The sequence below is a fragment of the Oncorhynchus masou genome, chromosome 13 (assembly GCF_036934945.1).
Source record: "Oncorhynchus masou masou isolate Uvic2021 chromosome 13, UVic_Omas_1.1, whole genome shotgun sequence".
In the NCBI taxonomy this organism is placed as follows: domain Eukaryota; kingdom Metazoa; phylum Chordata; class Actinopteri; order Salmoniformes; family Salmonidae; genus Oncorhynchus; species Oncorhynchus masou.
In genome coordinates this window covers 71,818,131-71,835,552 of record NC_088224.1, presented here as the reverse complement: position 1 = coordinate 71,835,552, position 17,422 = coordinate 71,818,131, and the positions used below count along the sequence as shown (strand labels likewise).

At 40.4% G+C, this 17,422-nt stretch overlaps 1 protein-coding gene across 4 annotated transcripts; it reads left to right on the top strand.

Annotated features, from left to right (window-relative positions):
• Positions 1–176: 176 nt before the first annotated feature.
• On the top strand, positions 177–17,206 carry LOC135553007 (gamma-sarcoglycan-like). Of its 4 annotated transcripts, none has more exons than XM_064985037.1 (8): positions 177–1,129; positions 5,180–5,374; positions 8,708–8,812; positions 9,628–9,715; positions 10,527–10,643; positions 11,715–11,787; positions 11,930–12,053; positions 14,654–17,206. In XM_064985037.1, exons 2-8 carry the CDS (start codon positions 5,180–5,182, stop codon positions 14,819–14,821), a joined length of 870 nt encoding a protein of 289 aa, XP_064841109.1. In that variant the 5' UTR covers positions 177–1,129; the 3' UTR covers positions 14,822–17,206. The 4 variants fall into 4 exon arrangements, with proteins under 4 accessions (XP_064841109.1, XP_064841110.1, XP_064841111.1 ...); XM_064985038.1 differs by having other exon boundaries at positions 5,177–5,374; XM_064985039.1 differs by lacking the exons at positions 177–1,129; positions 5,180–5,374 and adding an exon at positions 7,102–7,425.
• Positions 17,207–17,422: the final 216 nt, after the last annotated feature.

Sequence of the window (17,422 nt, the reverse complement as noted above, 5' to 3'; positions counted from 1 at the left end):
GACCAAGAAATGCATTTAAAGTAAATATTTGACCTGGAAACAGATTAGCATATGGACTAAGCTGTTTTGTATTTTGTTACTGTTCCATCTCTGCTGGTAGCAATTTGCCATGTCTTCATATATGACATTAGTATGAATCAAGGTTCAGTGAAATAATACAAAGCTCAATGCATAACAAACTCCCCACACTGCTTCCATTTCAACTTCTGCTACAGTAACGCCCTATCTATTAATACAAGTTGTATTAGTCATATGTATGGGATACGCATTGTGTATATCATCCAAAGAAGCGCTTACTTGCAGTTTCCTTCTCGACAATGCAATAATAACAAATAAAAGATAGCGATACGAATTTATGCAGTGGCTGCTGAGGGGAGGACGGCTCATAATAATGGTTGGAATAGAGCCAATGGAATGTCATCAAACACATGTAAACCGCGTGTTTGATGTATTTTATACCATTCCACTTATTTAGCTCCATCCATTACCACAAGCCCGTCCTCCACAATTAAGGTGCCACTAATCTCCTGTGGAACATAATGTAAATAGAGCAGAATGTTTTAGTGTAAGTATTTAATACATGCTGTAGTTGTAGCCTGTCTGTCTCCTGTTCCTGACAGCCCTCCACAAGATCGACCAGGTCTACCTGTCATACTGAAGCTGTCAAGAAGACTACTGCCAAACTCCCAAGTGAAAGCTATAACTGAAGCTTCTTAAATTAGACTCAAGCTCATGCTTTGCAAGTGACACACTGGTATTCATGGAAGCTAAGGGCACATCACATTCCAGACAACTGATTTCCCACCTCGACGCTTTTGAAAATATTTCCCAGAGTCACAGATACCCTGCTGTATCAATGAGCTTTGGCTGCTCGCAGAGATGATTTGAGAGGGTAATCAAAATAAGGGAAGCCCAAGGTAGAGAGAGAGGCACATTTGATATGCAGGAAGTGGGAGCGCCATCTCATGGTGATTAGTTGGGGCAGTTCCATGGCGAGATTTATGGCACGCAGCTGTTGAACGCCTGACAGACATCCGAGGCAAGGGATGCACTGCTGCTACCCCTTTTACTGCTGCTTCAGAAGAGCTCTGTTTGCTACTGGAGAGGGAGCTCGTCTCAGCACACAAAGGTAGGCAACATGCTCTCATTGTCACTGCTACTGTACTAGTCAGTGCTCTGAATATCTGCAGCTTTTGAATACTCTAGTGTTTAAACTCAAGTCTTCACAGTCTAAACTTTGATCTGTCTGGTGGTTGACATTGGTGTCCTTATTGTTTTGTTTTCACTTTTTTGATTTTAGATATGTAATTTTTATAGAAAGAAACTCTTGAATTTCAATGTAAGTGGATTTATTGTCCCAGAACTATTGTTTTATGTGCTTGTAATAATTTTACCATACATGGTCAAGAATATTGGGAGACAGAAAAAGGTTGTCAGTGTACTTGTTACAATTTAAGTTAATTTCCCTTGTTACTGTGTCATATTCTGTTGATTAGTTTTACTCATGTTATGTCCTGTGGCTTTTTTTAAATTTAGAACCCAATGCTATGCCCTATTTTTAGAAGTGGAAGCATTACAGCAGATGGAGACATGGACACAGCAGCTTAGACAGAGACAAAACACTTAGCAGAGAACTAAAAGGGCTTGGCCTTCGATCGCCTTCTTTCCGACAGCTACCATCTGAGCTCCTGAGTATTGTTTTTTTCCCCTCAGCAGTCTATGTGAATATCCTCCAGCTAACTCACTATGGGGCTTTGGAAGTTCTGCTGGCACCTGAGCAGGTCAAAGTGAGGTGACTGAACATGGCAGTAATCGTAGCATCACTGGTTTGAGGTTAATGGACAAGGGCCCCAGCAATGTTAAAAGTCTATAAGGTGAAGTCAATACTCTTCACAATAGGAGGACAGTGAAGTCTTATTGGGCTTTTTTAATTAGTTTTAAAACCTGTTTCATGTGATCAGGCCTCGTAAAATGTTCAACGACTAGGTTTGTGTTCTGTGAAAGTGACATGACTAGCATTTTGTTTCCTAAAGCACATTAGCTGAAGAGGATTCTTTCCATTGCAGTCCAGTGGTGAGGTTGTTTAAGGAATGTTTATTTGGGTTGCTATGGTAAGATTGGTCTGTGGCTGGGCTGGCTGAAACTGGAGCCTGAAAACCTTAAGAAATTCTGCCACCAGGCTGCTCCCACACTGTTGTTTTAGTAGTAGCTCTCCTAATCCTTCTCTTTAAATTAATTAGTTAAAGAAGATTCATTAACACCTCAATTAACATGTCAGTTATTCAACCTTTATTATTAATTTTGGCACTCAACAGAGTATTATTACAGTGTAATTTCTTTAGCACATGTATGACATTCTTAAATTCATACTGCTATCACACTGTATGGGCATCTCTAATTTATATTCTATGGTACCATTTTTATTAAAAAAAGGGTATAAGCCCTGTGTGGATGGTTCTTTTCAGTTAGTTGCAGTTTGTATTCACTATAAGATGGGTCAAGAGGAAACCAATTTTGGGAACTGTTGCAATCCAATTTGTCATTATGATTTATTCTGATGACTCAGTCCAATTAATAACACCAATGAGCATTGGTATAAAAAAAAGCATACCACACAACAAAGATTACCTCCACATTTCCTTGGGTTAGTTTTTTTTGCTACATCATTTGTGTGAATAAGGGTTATTTATCACTGCTCGTCTGTGGATACAGTGTGACAGGTCCTGAGGAAAGGTGGGACCTGGTGGTGACAGATACTCTATCCTTTATGCCAACACACTTGCTGCCTTTGCAAGTTTGCATTTTTATGGTAACAGCAGGAAACAAGCTGTTTGTATACGCAATGACTAGGCGTTTATCATCTTCTCTGAAACATCTCTTCTTAGGGGACGGACCCAAGTAGGGAGCATGTATACTATTAATCCATCTACCTTTGATATAGTCACTAAGATATATTGTTGAAGGAGCAACATGGTGGTATTCAGTAAAAAATGTCTTAAAAAACAAAAATGAGAAGTTATAATAAAAACAAAGAGCTATAATAGTGCCACACATTGCCAGTTAACTTCCCCAGCCTCTCCAGGTAGGTCTAACCTTATTATTATTGGTTGGGAGCCAGCCAAATTACACGGAGGTGCTGTACTAGCTTAGCATCTGTTCATGTCAGGAAAGAATTATAGATCACAATGAAAAGTTGCTCCTTAAACATGGTGGAGACCATGTTTACTCCTCCAATGAGGCGGCGCATCTGTCCATATGTAAATCACCCAAGCTGCTGGAATGTCTCCATTCCACACTGGCATGAAACAAATCAACCAGACAGTCAGTTTACCATGTGTTTTGTTTTTGTCAACAAGCTAATGTCAGTATGAAGTTAACAGCAGATCTTGGGGAAACTGGGATGATACAGAAACTATGTTGTGTGAAATATTTTGCAGTATTGGTGTCGACCAGTGGAGGCTGGTGAGGGGAGGATGGCTCATAGTAATGGCTGGAATGGAGTAGATGGAATGGAATCAAACATGCTTCATTCCATTCCAGCCATTACTATGAGCTGTCCTCCCCTCACCAGCCTCCACTGGTGCTGACAGAGATTAAATAAATTGAACAAATTAATTAATTTGTATCACCTTTATCAGTCACATTTAATCATGGTGTCTGTCTGTATATACTTTATTCACTCAGTGTTAAACATGATTCTAGGATTCAGTGTGGAGATTATTTGGTGAAAGGGCTTGTTTCGTTGTCATTGTTCGTGAAAGGCATTTTTTTTAGCTACTGCCTACAACCCAATTAATTTTCTCCAGGCATTGACTTGAATGAAAGTATCAATGTTGATTAATCAATTAAATGTGACACGAGCCCTGGCTCCATTATTGTAGGGCAAAAAAGCTATGGCTTTGTGCTCAGCCCTCAGACTATATTCTCAGCGCATCCTTTAGAAATATTACTGGGGTTTTTATGTCTCTGTGTCATATCATCAATCCGCCCTTTACAGAAGAGTAGAATGCTTGAAAAAAAAGAAGCTCTAACTGGTCAATAATTGAGAGAATTTTGCTCTTATGACATAAATATGAAATAGCAGCAAAGCCTTTGCCATTTACATCTCTGGTACTGTTGATTTACAGGGCCCTGCGAAAGTATTCGGCCCCCTTGAACTTTGCGACCTTTTGCCACATTTCAGGCTTCAAACATAAAGATATAAAACTGTATTTTTTGTGAAGAATCAACGACAAGTGGGACACAATCATGAAGTGGAATGAAATTTTTGGATATTTCAAACTTTTAACAAATCAAAAACTGAAAAATTGGGCCCCCTTAAGTTAGTACTTTGTAGCGCCACCTTTTGCTGCGATTACAGCTGTAAGTCGCTTGGGGTATGTCTCTATCAGTTTTGCACATCGAGAGACTGAAATTGTTTCCCATTCCTCCTTGCAAAACAGCTCGAGCTCAGTGAGGTTGGATGGGGAGCATTTGTGACCAGCAGTTTTCAGTTCTTTCCACAGATTCGATTGGATTCAGGTCTGGACTTTGACTTGGCCATTCTAACACCTGGATATGTTTATTTTTGAACCATTCCATTTTGATTTGTTAAAGTTTGAAATATCCAATAAATGTCGTTCCACTTCATGATTGTGTCCCACTTGTTGTTGATTCTTCACAAAAAAAATACAGTTTTATATCTTTATGTTTGAAGCCTGAAATGTGGCAAAAGGTTGCAAAGTTCAAGGGGGCCGAATACTTTCGCAAGGCACTTGTACATGAGTGTGCATTCCGATAGAACACAAGAATCACACTCTGTTCAGTTCAACAGTATAGGGGCTGGACTTAAAACTAAAGCCAATGTAATGAGGAGTTCTCTCTCTTGCTGTTAGCCATCTTTGAGATGTCAGAAATATATTCACGTTTTCCATGTGTTCTGGCCAGATATCCAGCTGCTCATTAGTGACGGAGGTGTTTAGAGTCATAAGAACAGGCATTGTAATGTACATGGTTGCTAATAATATGAAGCAAATTCCAATAGATTTTGATTTATTCAACCTTTATTTAACTAAGCAAGTCCACTGGTGATGCATGATTTTAAATAACTGCCACTTCAGGGTAATGTATAGACAGTCAGACTATACATGTCCATTGATCTAAACTGCCTCTTTTCTTGTCCATGCGTTTTCCCCAGCAGATGGTGAGGGAGCAGTATGTCAACACCACCCAGGACAGCAGTGTCCCTGCCCCGGTCCCTGACTCAATCTATAAGATTGGGATCTACGGTTGGAGGAAGCGCTGCCTCTACCTGTTTGTCCTGCTGCTCATTATCATCCTCACTGTGAACTTTGCCCTTACCATATGGATCCTCCGGGTCATGTGGTTTAACACGGTATGTTGGGTCACTGACATGGCTCTCCAAAAACTGCTTAGCTCTAGTTCATTAATAACGCATTACCTGACCTTTACTGTAGACTACAGACAGATTTAAAATCAAATCAAATTCTACCTTAGTGAAATACTTACTTACAAGCCCTTAACCAACGATGCAGTTAAGAAAATAAAACTTTGGGGGCAGTGCAAATAGTCTGGGTTGCCATTTGATTAGCTGTTCAGGGGTCTTATGGCTTGGGGGTAGAAGCTGTTTAGAAGCTTCTTGGACCTAGACTTGGCGCTCAGGTATCGCTTGCTGTGAGAACAGTCTTTGACTAGGGTGGAGTCTTTGACAATTTTTAGTGCCTTCCTCTGACACCACCTGGTATTGAGGTCCTGGATGGCAGGAAGCTATATTTTGGAGTGGTTGTATGGACAAAACGACATATAATATTTTTCCTGAATTAATGAAAAAGTAGAAATTATTTCTGTAGAAAAGCCAACGATAAGAAGATTTTGCGCTCCTTTATCGTTGTTTTTATTCGACTGCGCTTTTTGGCGGAAGGTGCATTTGATTTAGAAGCTCTGCGCGCTGGGTACGCAGCGTGTTCCCATTTAACATTTTCATTTGTCTGCAGTGACAAACTCCGCCTACCAGGCTGACAAGGATAGCCAATCAGATAGCTCGAATCACCGTGCCTATAGATTCCAGGACCCACGAGTTTTATATTATTATTTAACTAGGCAAGTCAGTTAAGATCACATTCTTATTTACAATGACGGCCTCCTGCGGGGACAGGGCAGGGATTAAAACATAAATATAAAATAGGACAAAACACACATCACGACAAGAGACAACACTACATAAAGAGAGACCTAAGACAATAGGCAGAAACACATGAAAACACAGCATGGTAGCAGCTCAAAACATGGTACAAATATTATTGGGCACAGACAACAGCACAAAGGGCAAGAAGGTAGAGAAAACAGCACCACGCGAAGCAGCCACAACTGCCAGTAAGAGTGTCCACGATTGAGTCTTTGAATGAAGAGTTGGAGATTAAACGGTCCAGTTTGAGCATTTTTTGCAGCTAGTTCCAGTCACTAGCTGCAGCGAAATTAAAAAACGAGCGATGACTGTTAACAGAATGTGACTGGCAGAGTGTTGAATGTGGAGGAAGAGGGCTGCAGTATGCATCTTAGATAGGGGGTTTGAGGCTCAAGAGGGTTTTATAAATAAGCATCAATCAACAAGTGGATCTTGCGATGGCTATACAGGGGCGGTAAGTGGGAGAAGATGGAACGAGATGGATTTTGGCCGACATTCTACACACTTTCTCTTCGATTAAACATTTGATCTCAGTTCCCGAAACTACACTTTGTTACGAACAGAGTGAACTACGTTTTGAAGAATTTCCCTTTCGCCAACGTTTTGAGTTGAATTATTGCACACGCGCACTTCACAGAGGAGGCGTTCCCCAACGGAAATATGCTAATGCAATGCTAAAACTCGCCAATAGTATCTCTCTAGCCCGTGCTTGGCTCTGCCCCTCCTTGCTTGTTCTGCCCACTATGACTCATTTGTTCCCGTTTGAAACGACAGGCTGTGGTATATCTTGATTTAGCTATAAGTATATTTGACTGAGCCCTCTCTGCATTGTTACAAAAATGTCGGAGGCGCACGACGATTCCGTCGTGGCCTCTGCATTCCTCGGGAGGCTCTGCAATTGCGTCACACCATCCATACGGCGCCACGACCTCATTTCGGATCAAACATAAATTGGCTCTTAGTAGCCAAGTGTATCGACAGGCCAACGCTTTGTATTACTAGCAGCTCCTCCTGTCGATATTAAAATCGAGGAATATTTCACATTCTCTGGTCATAGGAACAACATGAAATTGTCCAAGAGGCAGAAATAATGCAGTGAGACTCGAGTTTCGACATCAATGGGAGGAGGTGTACCCTCTCTCTGGTCACTCAACTGGAGGAAAGAAGAGAGCAGGGACCGTGAGAGGCGGGTGCTCTGTTGCTCTCTCCTTCCCTCCGCTGAGACTGACCATCCAGTGCAGGTACTATCAGTTCAGTAAAATAAAAAGCAACTTATTTCAATTTATGCTCAGCTGTGCCTCACAAGTGATACACCAACTAATCTATTTTGTTATCAAAGCTCTGTTTTGAGTTTTGAAATATAATATGGTCTGAAATTAACAATATTGTCAGGCCAAGCATATAGCCAATATGATGTGATAATGTATTAGGCCAAAACGGTTTTGATTAATTTTACATTGATTTACAATTTAAGCCATGTTTAAAAGTGATAGAAGCCCCGCTTATACCTGCTTCTAACTTATGTCCTTTGTCCTGATTTTGTCCACATTCTTATTGTACCCACAGTTTTAGACAGGTGTAGACAATCAAAAGACACATTGTGATCTGATTGTGATCAGATCATCCTGCCACCCTCCGGAAGTAGTCAGAAAACGCATTGTGTCTGGATATCTTACAAGTGTAGACAGATCTGGACAGAGAAACCATTTAAATCATCATTATTCGGCTCTCTAAAATCCTTGACAGGTGGAACCATTAACTGATTACATCAATATGTGTCTTACAATAAATACATACTATTTCGCTGTGAAATCATTTATATAAAGGAAGAGACCAGGAAATCAGGACACAATGCAGACACAGTGGACAGATAGCAGACACATTTTAATACCATGTGTAGACACAATTAGAATTTAGACAAGATCAGGACAAAGGACACATGTCAGCCCCAGGTATAAATAGGGCTTAGGAGTAACTGAAACATCCCAACACAACACACCCTGGGAATGTAGTGACTGCATTGGCAGAGCAAACACATAGATCTCTGCTGCTTTAGTTTGAGTTTACCCTCAGTCCTGGGGGGTATAGCCACATGTCTCTTATCCTTGGCATCCAATGGCTGCCTAGTGGGATGAATAAAAACCAACATTCACCCTCTAGCACGGTAAGCTTAGTTTTATACACATTTCATTATTCCTCCATCCTTTTGGAATATAGCCTGAGAGAAGTAGTTATTATGTGAAATTGAAATCAGAGATTCTGCTTTTCTTTCACACTGGATCATTATCAAAGTCACTATTGCCTGAGGTGCTATGAATCATATATTCACTGCAGTGTGTTTAACTCCCAACACTATACCCAGCAGAGACCATCACCTAAAATAGATTCACTCACCATCCAGAGTTAGAAGCAACACATGGTGTCACAGAAATCCTTGGGGACACAGTATGGTTATGGAGTGAATTTCTTGTAGGACCCTGTGCACTGCCTTGCTGAGTTAATTCTTTCTGCTTGTCATTGCAGGAAGGGATGGGACACCTAAAAGTAACATCGGACGGAGTGAGGCTTGAGGACGGAGAGTCAGAGTTCCTCTTTCCTCTCTACGCCCAAGAGATCCACTCCAGAGAGGTAAGCAAACAGGCTCCTATACTCCTCCTTCTCCTCTTCCTTCCTCCTCCTTCTCCTCAAACACTCATACCCAGTCCAATAGGGTTGTGTTGATTAAAGTGGTCTGTTTTCCCAAGCTCTGACTCATTGTCAGGAAACCATAGAAATCAAAGTTGATTGTTTGTTGAATCTAGGAGCGCTTCCTGTTAAAACCGCTGGGCAATTACATCAAACAACTGTCCTGAGGTATAGTCAGATGATCTGTATTTTGACATCGTTCTCTTGCGTAGTTGGGAAATGTGTCTTACTCAATAAGCTTTGGCAGTCCCTGTGGATGTACAGTGTAGCAAGTTCCTTATTTAACTCCTGGATATTTGTGGTGGAAAACAGTCAATGGTGTGCAATCGAGCAGCAGATGGTAACACTTTGCAGCAGTTGTCTGCATGTTTATGGTTTTCCCTCATTGTGCTGTGTTTTCCTCCACTCTATCTTTGAGCTTCATTAAAAAGGCAATGTATTCACCATTTATGGACTGACACTTTCATCACTGAAGTCGACAGTTTTGAATTAGATTCAGTGTTCATTATACACAACCTGCTTTTCAAGACTTGCCCAAATAGGCTACATCTCTTGAGCCTATAGTAACTCAGTAGTGCTTTCTGAAAGGTATGAATGAAGACCAGATACTTGAACCTGTGAGCATAACGATGCATTTTGCAGCATTCATTGGCAATGCATCATTTTGTGTTGCGCTCCATGTTCAATTAAAGTCCTGTCCAGTGATATCTGACATGCACAGGATGCTTATTGATGACCAAAGAGTTATTTTTTTCCAGGACTCCTCTCTCTTGGTGAACTCGTCTGAAAACGTCACCCTCAATGCCCGCAATGAAAATAATGATGTCACAGGAAGTCTCTCTGTAGGTAAGTGGACAGAAAACACACACACCTAGAAACATACAGCAGGCTAGCAATGTTTATAAATTGCATTATTCAACTGATATATGGACACTTCGGCAATTTCATTCATGGACTTGTCCTGCAGCTGTACTGTATGTAATACAACATTAGCAATGACAAAACGCATCTCCCCTTTCATATTCCATCAGATTGCCATTAATACCCCATGCCCAGCTTTCTGTCATCAGTACCAGAATGGCCTATCTGTTACACCAGGGGCCTCAGGTCTACAGAGACTATTATTTGTGCACATTTTATGGCTGGCCAGTGGGGTTCGTAGAGGAGTGTGCCATAATTAGAGGGGTAACAAATGACTAAACTAATTACAGTGTTTCACGAGACTGTTAGGTATTCTTGGTCATTATGCCATCAAAGGCATTGACCTATCTATGTGACCCTCTGTGAAGGAAGTTTAAGGGTTTTAAAGACCGGTTATTTGGTCTATTCCCCCTCAGACATTCCCCCTCAGTCGTTTGGAAAGAACATCTTGTTCTGTTCTTCTATAGAAAATGGTATTGAAGTGTATTAAATATCTCACTGGCCTATTTCTGCCCAGAGACAGTTGGACAGTAGGCCTATCGGCACCCTGGCTTTATTTCTTCTGAGAGAGAGGTGACAAAGTGAACAAATTCATCCAAATTTTAAAGCTGCGTGCAAAATGTACATGTTTTAGTGATACAGCATATGATATCTCAATTATGCTAAGCCTATGTCCCCCAGTCCCTCAGCTTTAACTGCTTCTGGTCTCTAATAATTCTCCATGGTGTCATTTTAGGTCCAGATGTGGCCCAGGGAAATGCACAGAACTTTGTCATCAGCTCCAACACCAAGATGCTGTTTTCTGCAGATGACAAAGAGGTGGTTGTTGGGACAGACAAGCTCCGTGTCACAGGTACAATCATGTCTGCAGTGTCAGTGTCACACCACTAAGCCCATACATGGGTATACAGCATTACAGATATGAACCACAAACAGGGTTTTCATTCATTTTATTGTAATTTATGAGAGCAATGTACTGAATCACTGAGTGTTTTATTACATATCAAAGTAATACATTTTCATTTGACATGGTAGTTACTGGACTGGAGCAGTTTTACTTTTTCTGCGAAGTTGTCCTTGAAAAGGTATTGAATGTCAAGCTCATTCATCTAAAAATGACAGGAAAGGTGACAGAAACACTGCTTTTTAATTGGTTGGTTTATAATTAAAGTATATTTATAATATAACGTAAATTGAAGCTACAGTAACTAAGAACTGAAGTTAAACATATCAGAGTCCACCCAATTGATTATAGACTGTATGCTCAAGTTGTCTATTTTGTCTAAATCTCTTTGTTGTGTCCAGTTTTAGTATTGATGGGAGGTCAGTGCCCTCGTGCTGTGTGGGGTAATTAGCTGAAGAGTGTCCTTTGATAGCTTCATTATGTCTCGGACATCTGGAGCCTGACGTACCGCTGAACGGTGACGGTCATTTCACTTTAGCAAGACACTGAGCAAAAGTTAACACAACCTTGGCCAGAAAACCATGCACAAACAGAACAAAGCTAAAGATGTGTATACTGTTACAATATCACTATCAGACCTAGTGAGACTCTATAGTGTGATGTCAGGTGAGCAGCTTTGCATGCTATGGTAACATACGATTGGTAAAGGCTGGTGGTAATAAAGATGTAATTAGCTAGCCAAGGGAGCTGTCAACCACAGTGATTTAAAGCACTGCAAACATTCTCTCTCTCCTTCAAGTCTGGTGGTTGGAGGTGACTCTGAGCCAGTGCACATGTCATCCTCTCACTAACACCAGTTGACAAGCACCCAGGGGAACAATTGACTGCCAGGACCTGTAGACCCACTCACAGTACATAGCAGAATGAAATAGAATAATATATGTAACCTGTATCTCTATGGTAACACCAATGATGTTTCATTGTAATTGACTAACACCTTGTGTGTTTGCTTTTATTTAGGTCCAGAAGGTGCCCTGTTTGAACACTCTGTAGAGACGCCCCTGCTCAAAGCTGAACCCTTCAAAGACTTGAGGTAGATGCTGGATCCCATAACCGTTGACATCTTGGAATAGGCCAATATGAAATATGAACTCTTAATTCCAAGCAGTTTATTGTTTGTTTTATCACAGTCATATGTGGAATTGATCAAACTGATGTTCTCCTGTATGTTCCAGGCTGGAGTCTCCAACCCGCTCTCTCAGCATGGATGCACCAAAGGGAGTCTTTGTCAAAGCACTGGCCGGGAACATCGAGGCTGCATCTAACATGGATTTTCTATTGCACTCCAGTGAAGGACTGGTGAGGCAGTGTGTGATTTACTTGCTATTGACTGGCAGTACTGTACTTATATTTTACACTACATGTGACAGAGACATGTACATTTACTTACTGGCCTTGATATCTATAAATAGCAGCGATGCTGTCCCCTAGTGGCATGTAAATGTACAGTGCATTCGGAAAGTATTAAGACCCTAGACTTCTTCCACATTTTGTTAGGTTACAGCCTTTCTCTAAAATTTATAAAATTGTTTTCCCTCATCAATCTACACACAATACCCCATAATGACAAAGCAAAAACAGTTTTCAAGAATAACCCCCTGGAAATATTACATTTACATAAGTATTCAGGCCCTTTACTCAGTACTTTGTTGAAGCACCATAGACAGCAATTACAGCCTTGAGTGTTCCTGGGTATGACCCTACATGTTTGGCACACCTTTATTTGGGGAGTTTCTCCAATTCTTCTCTGCAGATCTTCTCAAGCTCTGTCAGCCTGGATGGGGAGCGTCGCTGCACAGCTATTTTCAGGTCTCTCCAGAGATGTTTGATATCTCCTGTATACCACCCGTACCTTGTAAACAACACAACTGATTGGCTTAAACGCATTAAGAAGGAAAGAAATTCCACAAATGTACTTTTAACAAAGCACACCTGTTAATTGAAATGCATTCCAGGTGACTACCTCATGAAGCTGGTTGAGAGAATGCCAAGAGTGTGCAAAGCTGTCATAAAGGCAAAGGGTGGCTATTTGAAAAATCTCAAATATAAAATATATTTTGATATGTTTAATACCTTTTGGGGGTTTCTACATTATTCCATGTGTTATTTCATTGTTTTCATGTCTTCACTATTATTCTACAATGTAGAAAATAGTACAAATAACAAAAACCCTTAAATGAGTAGGTGTCCAAACTTTTGACTGGTACTGTATATGTATGTTTTCAGCAGTGGCGTGTATACAGTGGGGCAAAAAAGTATTTAGTCAACAACCAATTGTGCAAGTTCTCCCACTTAAAAAGATGAGGGGCCTGTCATTTTCATCATAGGTACACTTGAACTATGACAGACAAAGTGAGAAAAAAAAAATCCAGAAAATCACATTGTAGGATTTTTAAAGAATTTATTTGCAAATTATGGTGGAAAATAAGTATTTGGTCACCTACAAACAAGCAAGATTTCTGGCTCTCACAGACCTGTAACTTCTTCTTTAAGAGGCTCCTCTGTCCTCCACTCGTTACCTGTATTAATGGCACCTGTTTGAACTTGTTATCAGTATGAAAGACACCTGTCCACAACCTCAAACAGTCACACTCCAAACTCCACTATGGCCAAGACCAAAGAGCTGTCAAAGGACACCAGAAACAAAATTGTAGACCTGCACCAGGCTGGGAAGACTGAATCTGCAATAGGTAAGCAGCTTGGTTTGAAGAAATCAACTGTGGGAGCAATTATTAGGAAATGGAAGACATACAAGACCATTGATAATCTCCCTCAATCTGGGGCTCCACGCAAGATCTCACCCCGTGGGGTCAAAATGATCACGAGAACGGTGAGCAAAAATCCCAGAACCACACGGGGGGACCTAGTGAATGACCTGCAGAAAGCTTGGACCAAAGTAACAAAGCCTACCATCAGTAACACACTACGCCGCCAGGGACTCAAATCCTGCAGTGCCAGACGTGTCCCCCTGCTTAAGCCAGTACATGTCCAGGCCCATCTGAAGTTTGCTAGAGAGCATTTGGATGATCCAGAAAAAGATTGGGAGAATGTCATATGGTCAGATGAAACCAAAATAGAACTTTTTGGTAAAAACTCAACTCGTTGTGTTTGGATGACAAAGAATGCTGAGTTGCATCCAAAGAACACCATACCTACTGTGAAGCATGGGGGTGGAAACCTCATGCTTTGGGGCTGTTTTTCTGCAAAGGGACCAGGACGACTGATCCGTGTAAAGGAAAGAATGAATGGGGCCATGGATCATGAGATTTTGAGTGAAAACCTCCTTCCATCAGCAAGGGCATTGAAGATGAGACGTGGCTGGGTCTTTCAGAATGACAATGATCCCAAACACACCACCCGGGCAACAAAGGTGTGGCTTCTGAAGAAGCATTTCAAGGTCCTGGAGTGGCCTAGCCAGTCTCCAGATCTCAACCCCATAGAAAATCTTTGGAGGGAGTTGAAAGTCTGTGTTGCCCAGCAACAGCCCCAAAACATCACTGCTCTAGAGGTCTGCATGGAGGAATGGGCCAAAATACCAGCAACAGTGTGTGATAACCTTGTGATGACTTACAGAAAACGTTTGACCTCTGTCATTGCCAACAAAGGGTATATAACAAAGGATTGAAATAAACTTTTGTTATTGACCAAATACTTATTTTCCACCATAATTTGCAAATAAATTCATAAATCCTACAATGTGATTTTTCTGGATTTTTCTTCTTCTAATTTTGTCTGTCATAGTTGAAGTGTACCTATGATGAAAATTACAGGCCTCTCGCATCTTTTTAAGTGGGAGAACTTGCACAATTGGTGGCTGACTAAATACTTTTTTGCCCCACTGTATGTGTTTCAGCAGTGGTGCGTCTGACCACGCCCTTTGTTGTGTGTTGTCTGTGTAGGTGATTCTGGATGCCGAGACCGTGCGTCTGCCTAATCTCCCCCTGGGACAAGGAGGTGTGTCTGGAAACGCTCAGGGACTCTACGAAGTGTGTGTTTGTCCCAGCGGAAAGCTGTTCCTGTCCAAGGCCGGGGTCACCTCCACGTGCAGCGAAAGCCAAGAGTGCTAGTGAGCGTCTTTGGCATCAGATTATACCCTGGTGAATGAAAATGCCTTTATATTGGGTACTCTGAAACACTTTCATATGAATCCTCAAAAAGGCAAAACAAACAACCACAACTTTTCATATCTTAACAAAACTGCCAGTTAAAGTGCAGACATATCCTCCTAAGTAATTATTTCATGGTGCATGGTTAAATTTGAGACCATTTTACTATGTAACTGAAACAGTGACATGACAACTTTATATCACAATAAGCAGTATAGTTGTTGATACCATCTTTTGTTAACACTGAGTTGAGATTGTTTATTTTATAATTATGGTATTATGGCTGGGCAATAAGGAGCTGGTTAACAGATTACATCCTATGCAATATGTTTTTTTTTATATGCAATAATATAGGACTTTGTGTGGGCCCAGATGAAGCCTTGTCTGCAATGGAGAATCTCCCATTGAAAGTGATTTTTAGTGTAGGCTTAATCTGGGGCTGGGAAACTGGCCCTTAGTGTATTTAATATGTTGTGCATATGAGCAGAAAAGCATTATATGATCTAGTCTGTAGATAAGCTGAGTATACCAAACATTAGGAACACCTTCCTAATATTTTTGATACACACAGGAAACTGTTGAGTGTGAAAAACCCAGCAGCTGTGCAGTACTTGAAACGAACCAGTGCGCTTGCCACCTACGACCGTACCCCGTTCAAAGGCACTTTTAATTATGTTGTCTTGCCTATTGACCCTCTGAATGGCACACATACACAATTCATATCTCAATTGTCTCAGCTTAAAAATCCTTCTTTAACCTGTCTCCCCCCTTCATCTACACTGATTTAAAGTGGATTTGACATCAATAAGAGGTCAATAGCATTCCTCTGGATTCACCTGGTAAGTTTGTCATGAAAAGAGCAAGTGTTCTTATTGTTTTGTATACTAAGTGTATAATGTAGTTAGTATAAATACAACCTAGTTATTTTCTAAGAAATAGAGTAGAAAAGAGGTACAGTTGAATGTGTTTGTTACACATTCATTATGCAACATTGAGCAATCTGATACATCTGATCCTGTTGCTCGAGATTTTAAAAGTTACTGTTTTCCCAAGTACTTAATTTCATCTCACAGTTCACCAGCTGCCACTGTTTTTTTTCTTCCATTTTTTTCATTTATGCATTTACTGTGTGAAATGTTTTTATATTGGGGTTTAGAGTACAGTCAAACTAATCAGTATTATAAGTAATAACTTTGTAATAATGGGAAATTAAAGGGATAGTGCGACATTTTGGGAACTTTTTCTACTTACCCAGTCAGATGCACTCATGGATACGATTTGGATGTCTCTGCTGCAGTTTGAAGGAAGTTGAAGGTACTTTCTGGAGCCATTGCTAACGAGTGCAATGACTGGAAGTGTACAGGAACAGAAAGCATGCATTTTCAACACTCTCTCAAATGTTCTATATTTTGTTTATCAATACATCAATGTGTTTCTATCTTCTGTCTTGGTATAGGCTCTGAAATTAAATAGGCTATGTCGCACTCCTAATACTATTGCTCTGCACATACTATCAAGGCTACCGGTCTATTTACTTTTGAGCATGCTTGGCTATTTAATTAGCGATTGATAAATGGTAGCCTGCAATTTGTTGCATAGCGAGAATAATTGAAATCAGTTATGTCAGAAAAGGAGACATCCTGCAATATGATTATGATTTAGGCCTATATAATAAAAGTCAAATAAATATTAGACAACATGCTGCAATCTCCTTACCAATGGAAAATGCAACTGTTTTATCATTAGGCCTACATTTGAATGTTTTTATTTCCCTACCATCATTAGAATTCCTGTGCATCAAACACCTCCCATTTTCCCCAAACAAACAATAAGCCTATTTGTTGCAATACAGTTGATCAACCTTCAAAAAGTTGTGCACACACATGGTTTGGGATTTGCGTGGAGATATGCACACTTTCCTGTCATGTTCACAATTGATGAATACCAACCTTTGCCGAAAAAGTGGCATACGCAAGGTTTAGAGTATTTTTTTTGTGCACACACACCTTTGATAAATGAGGCCCCTGTAGCCTGTGTTCTACTACTTTTGGGAATATTTATTGTACATTTAGATTTGAGCAAAAATGTTAGCTTGTTAGTTATATTGTCACCACTTTGACTCTGACAGATTCTAATGCATTACTGTTCACTGTTAACCCATGTTTTATGTGTGTTTGCTTGTACTTGTACAGCACGGTACACGGTATAAAAGTTATTATTGTGAAGTTGACGGTGTTTTGATAAATTGTGGAACGTGTGCCAGGTTATGTTTGAATAAAACATTTGTGCTATTCTTGTAAAAAGCTACTGTCTTTAACAGAATAAAACGATAATCATTGTTTAAAATGATGTATCTGAAAATACATTTTCCATTAACATTATAAATACCAGGGGGGGAAAAGGATAATGTCTTTATTTTGAAAGTTCCATAATCATCTTATTTCTGTCTTGTGACAAGAGATTGGAAGCTTTTCTACAGTGATGTCCAATGCGTATTACTTCTCTCCATAATGTATAGCACTGATGCACTCTAGAGGAGCATCTCTGCAACAGTAGTACATC

Excerpts from the sequence above, each read along its gene's own strand:
- LOC135553007 (XM_064985037.1), top strand. The coding sequence starts at position 5,180 with ATGGTGAGGGAGCAGTATGTCAACACCACCCAGGACAGCAGTGTCCCT. Across the intron at positions 8,813-9,627 it reads AAGAGATCCACTCCAGAGAG|GACTCCTCTCTCTTGGTGAA; the intron begins GTAAGCAAACAG and ends ATTTTTTTCCAG. Across the intron at positions 11,788-11,929 it reads GAACCCTTCAAAGACTTGAG|GCTGGAGTCTCCAACCCGCT; the intron begins GTAGATGCTGGA and ends TGTATGTTCCAG.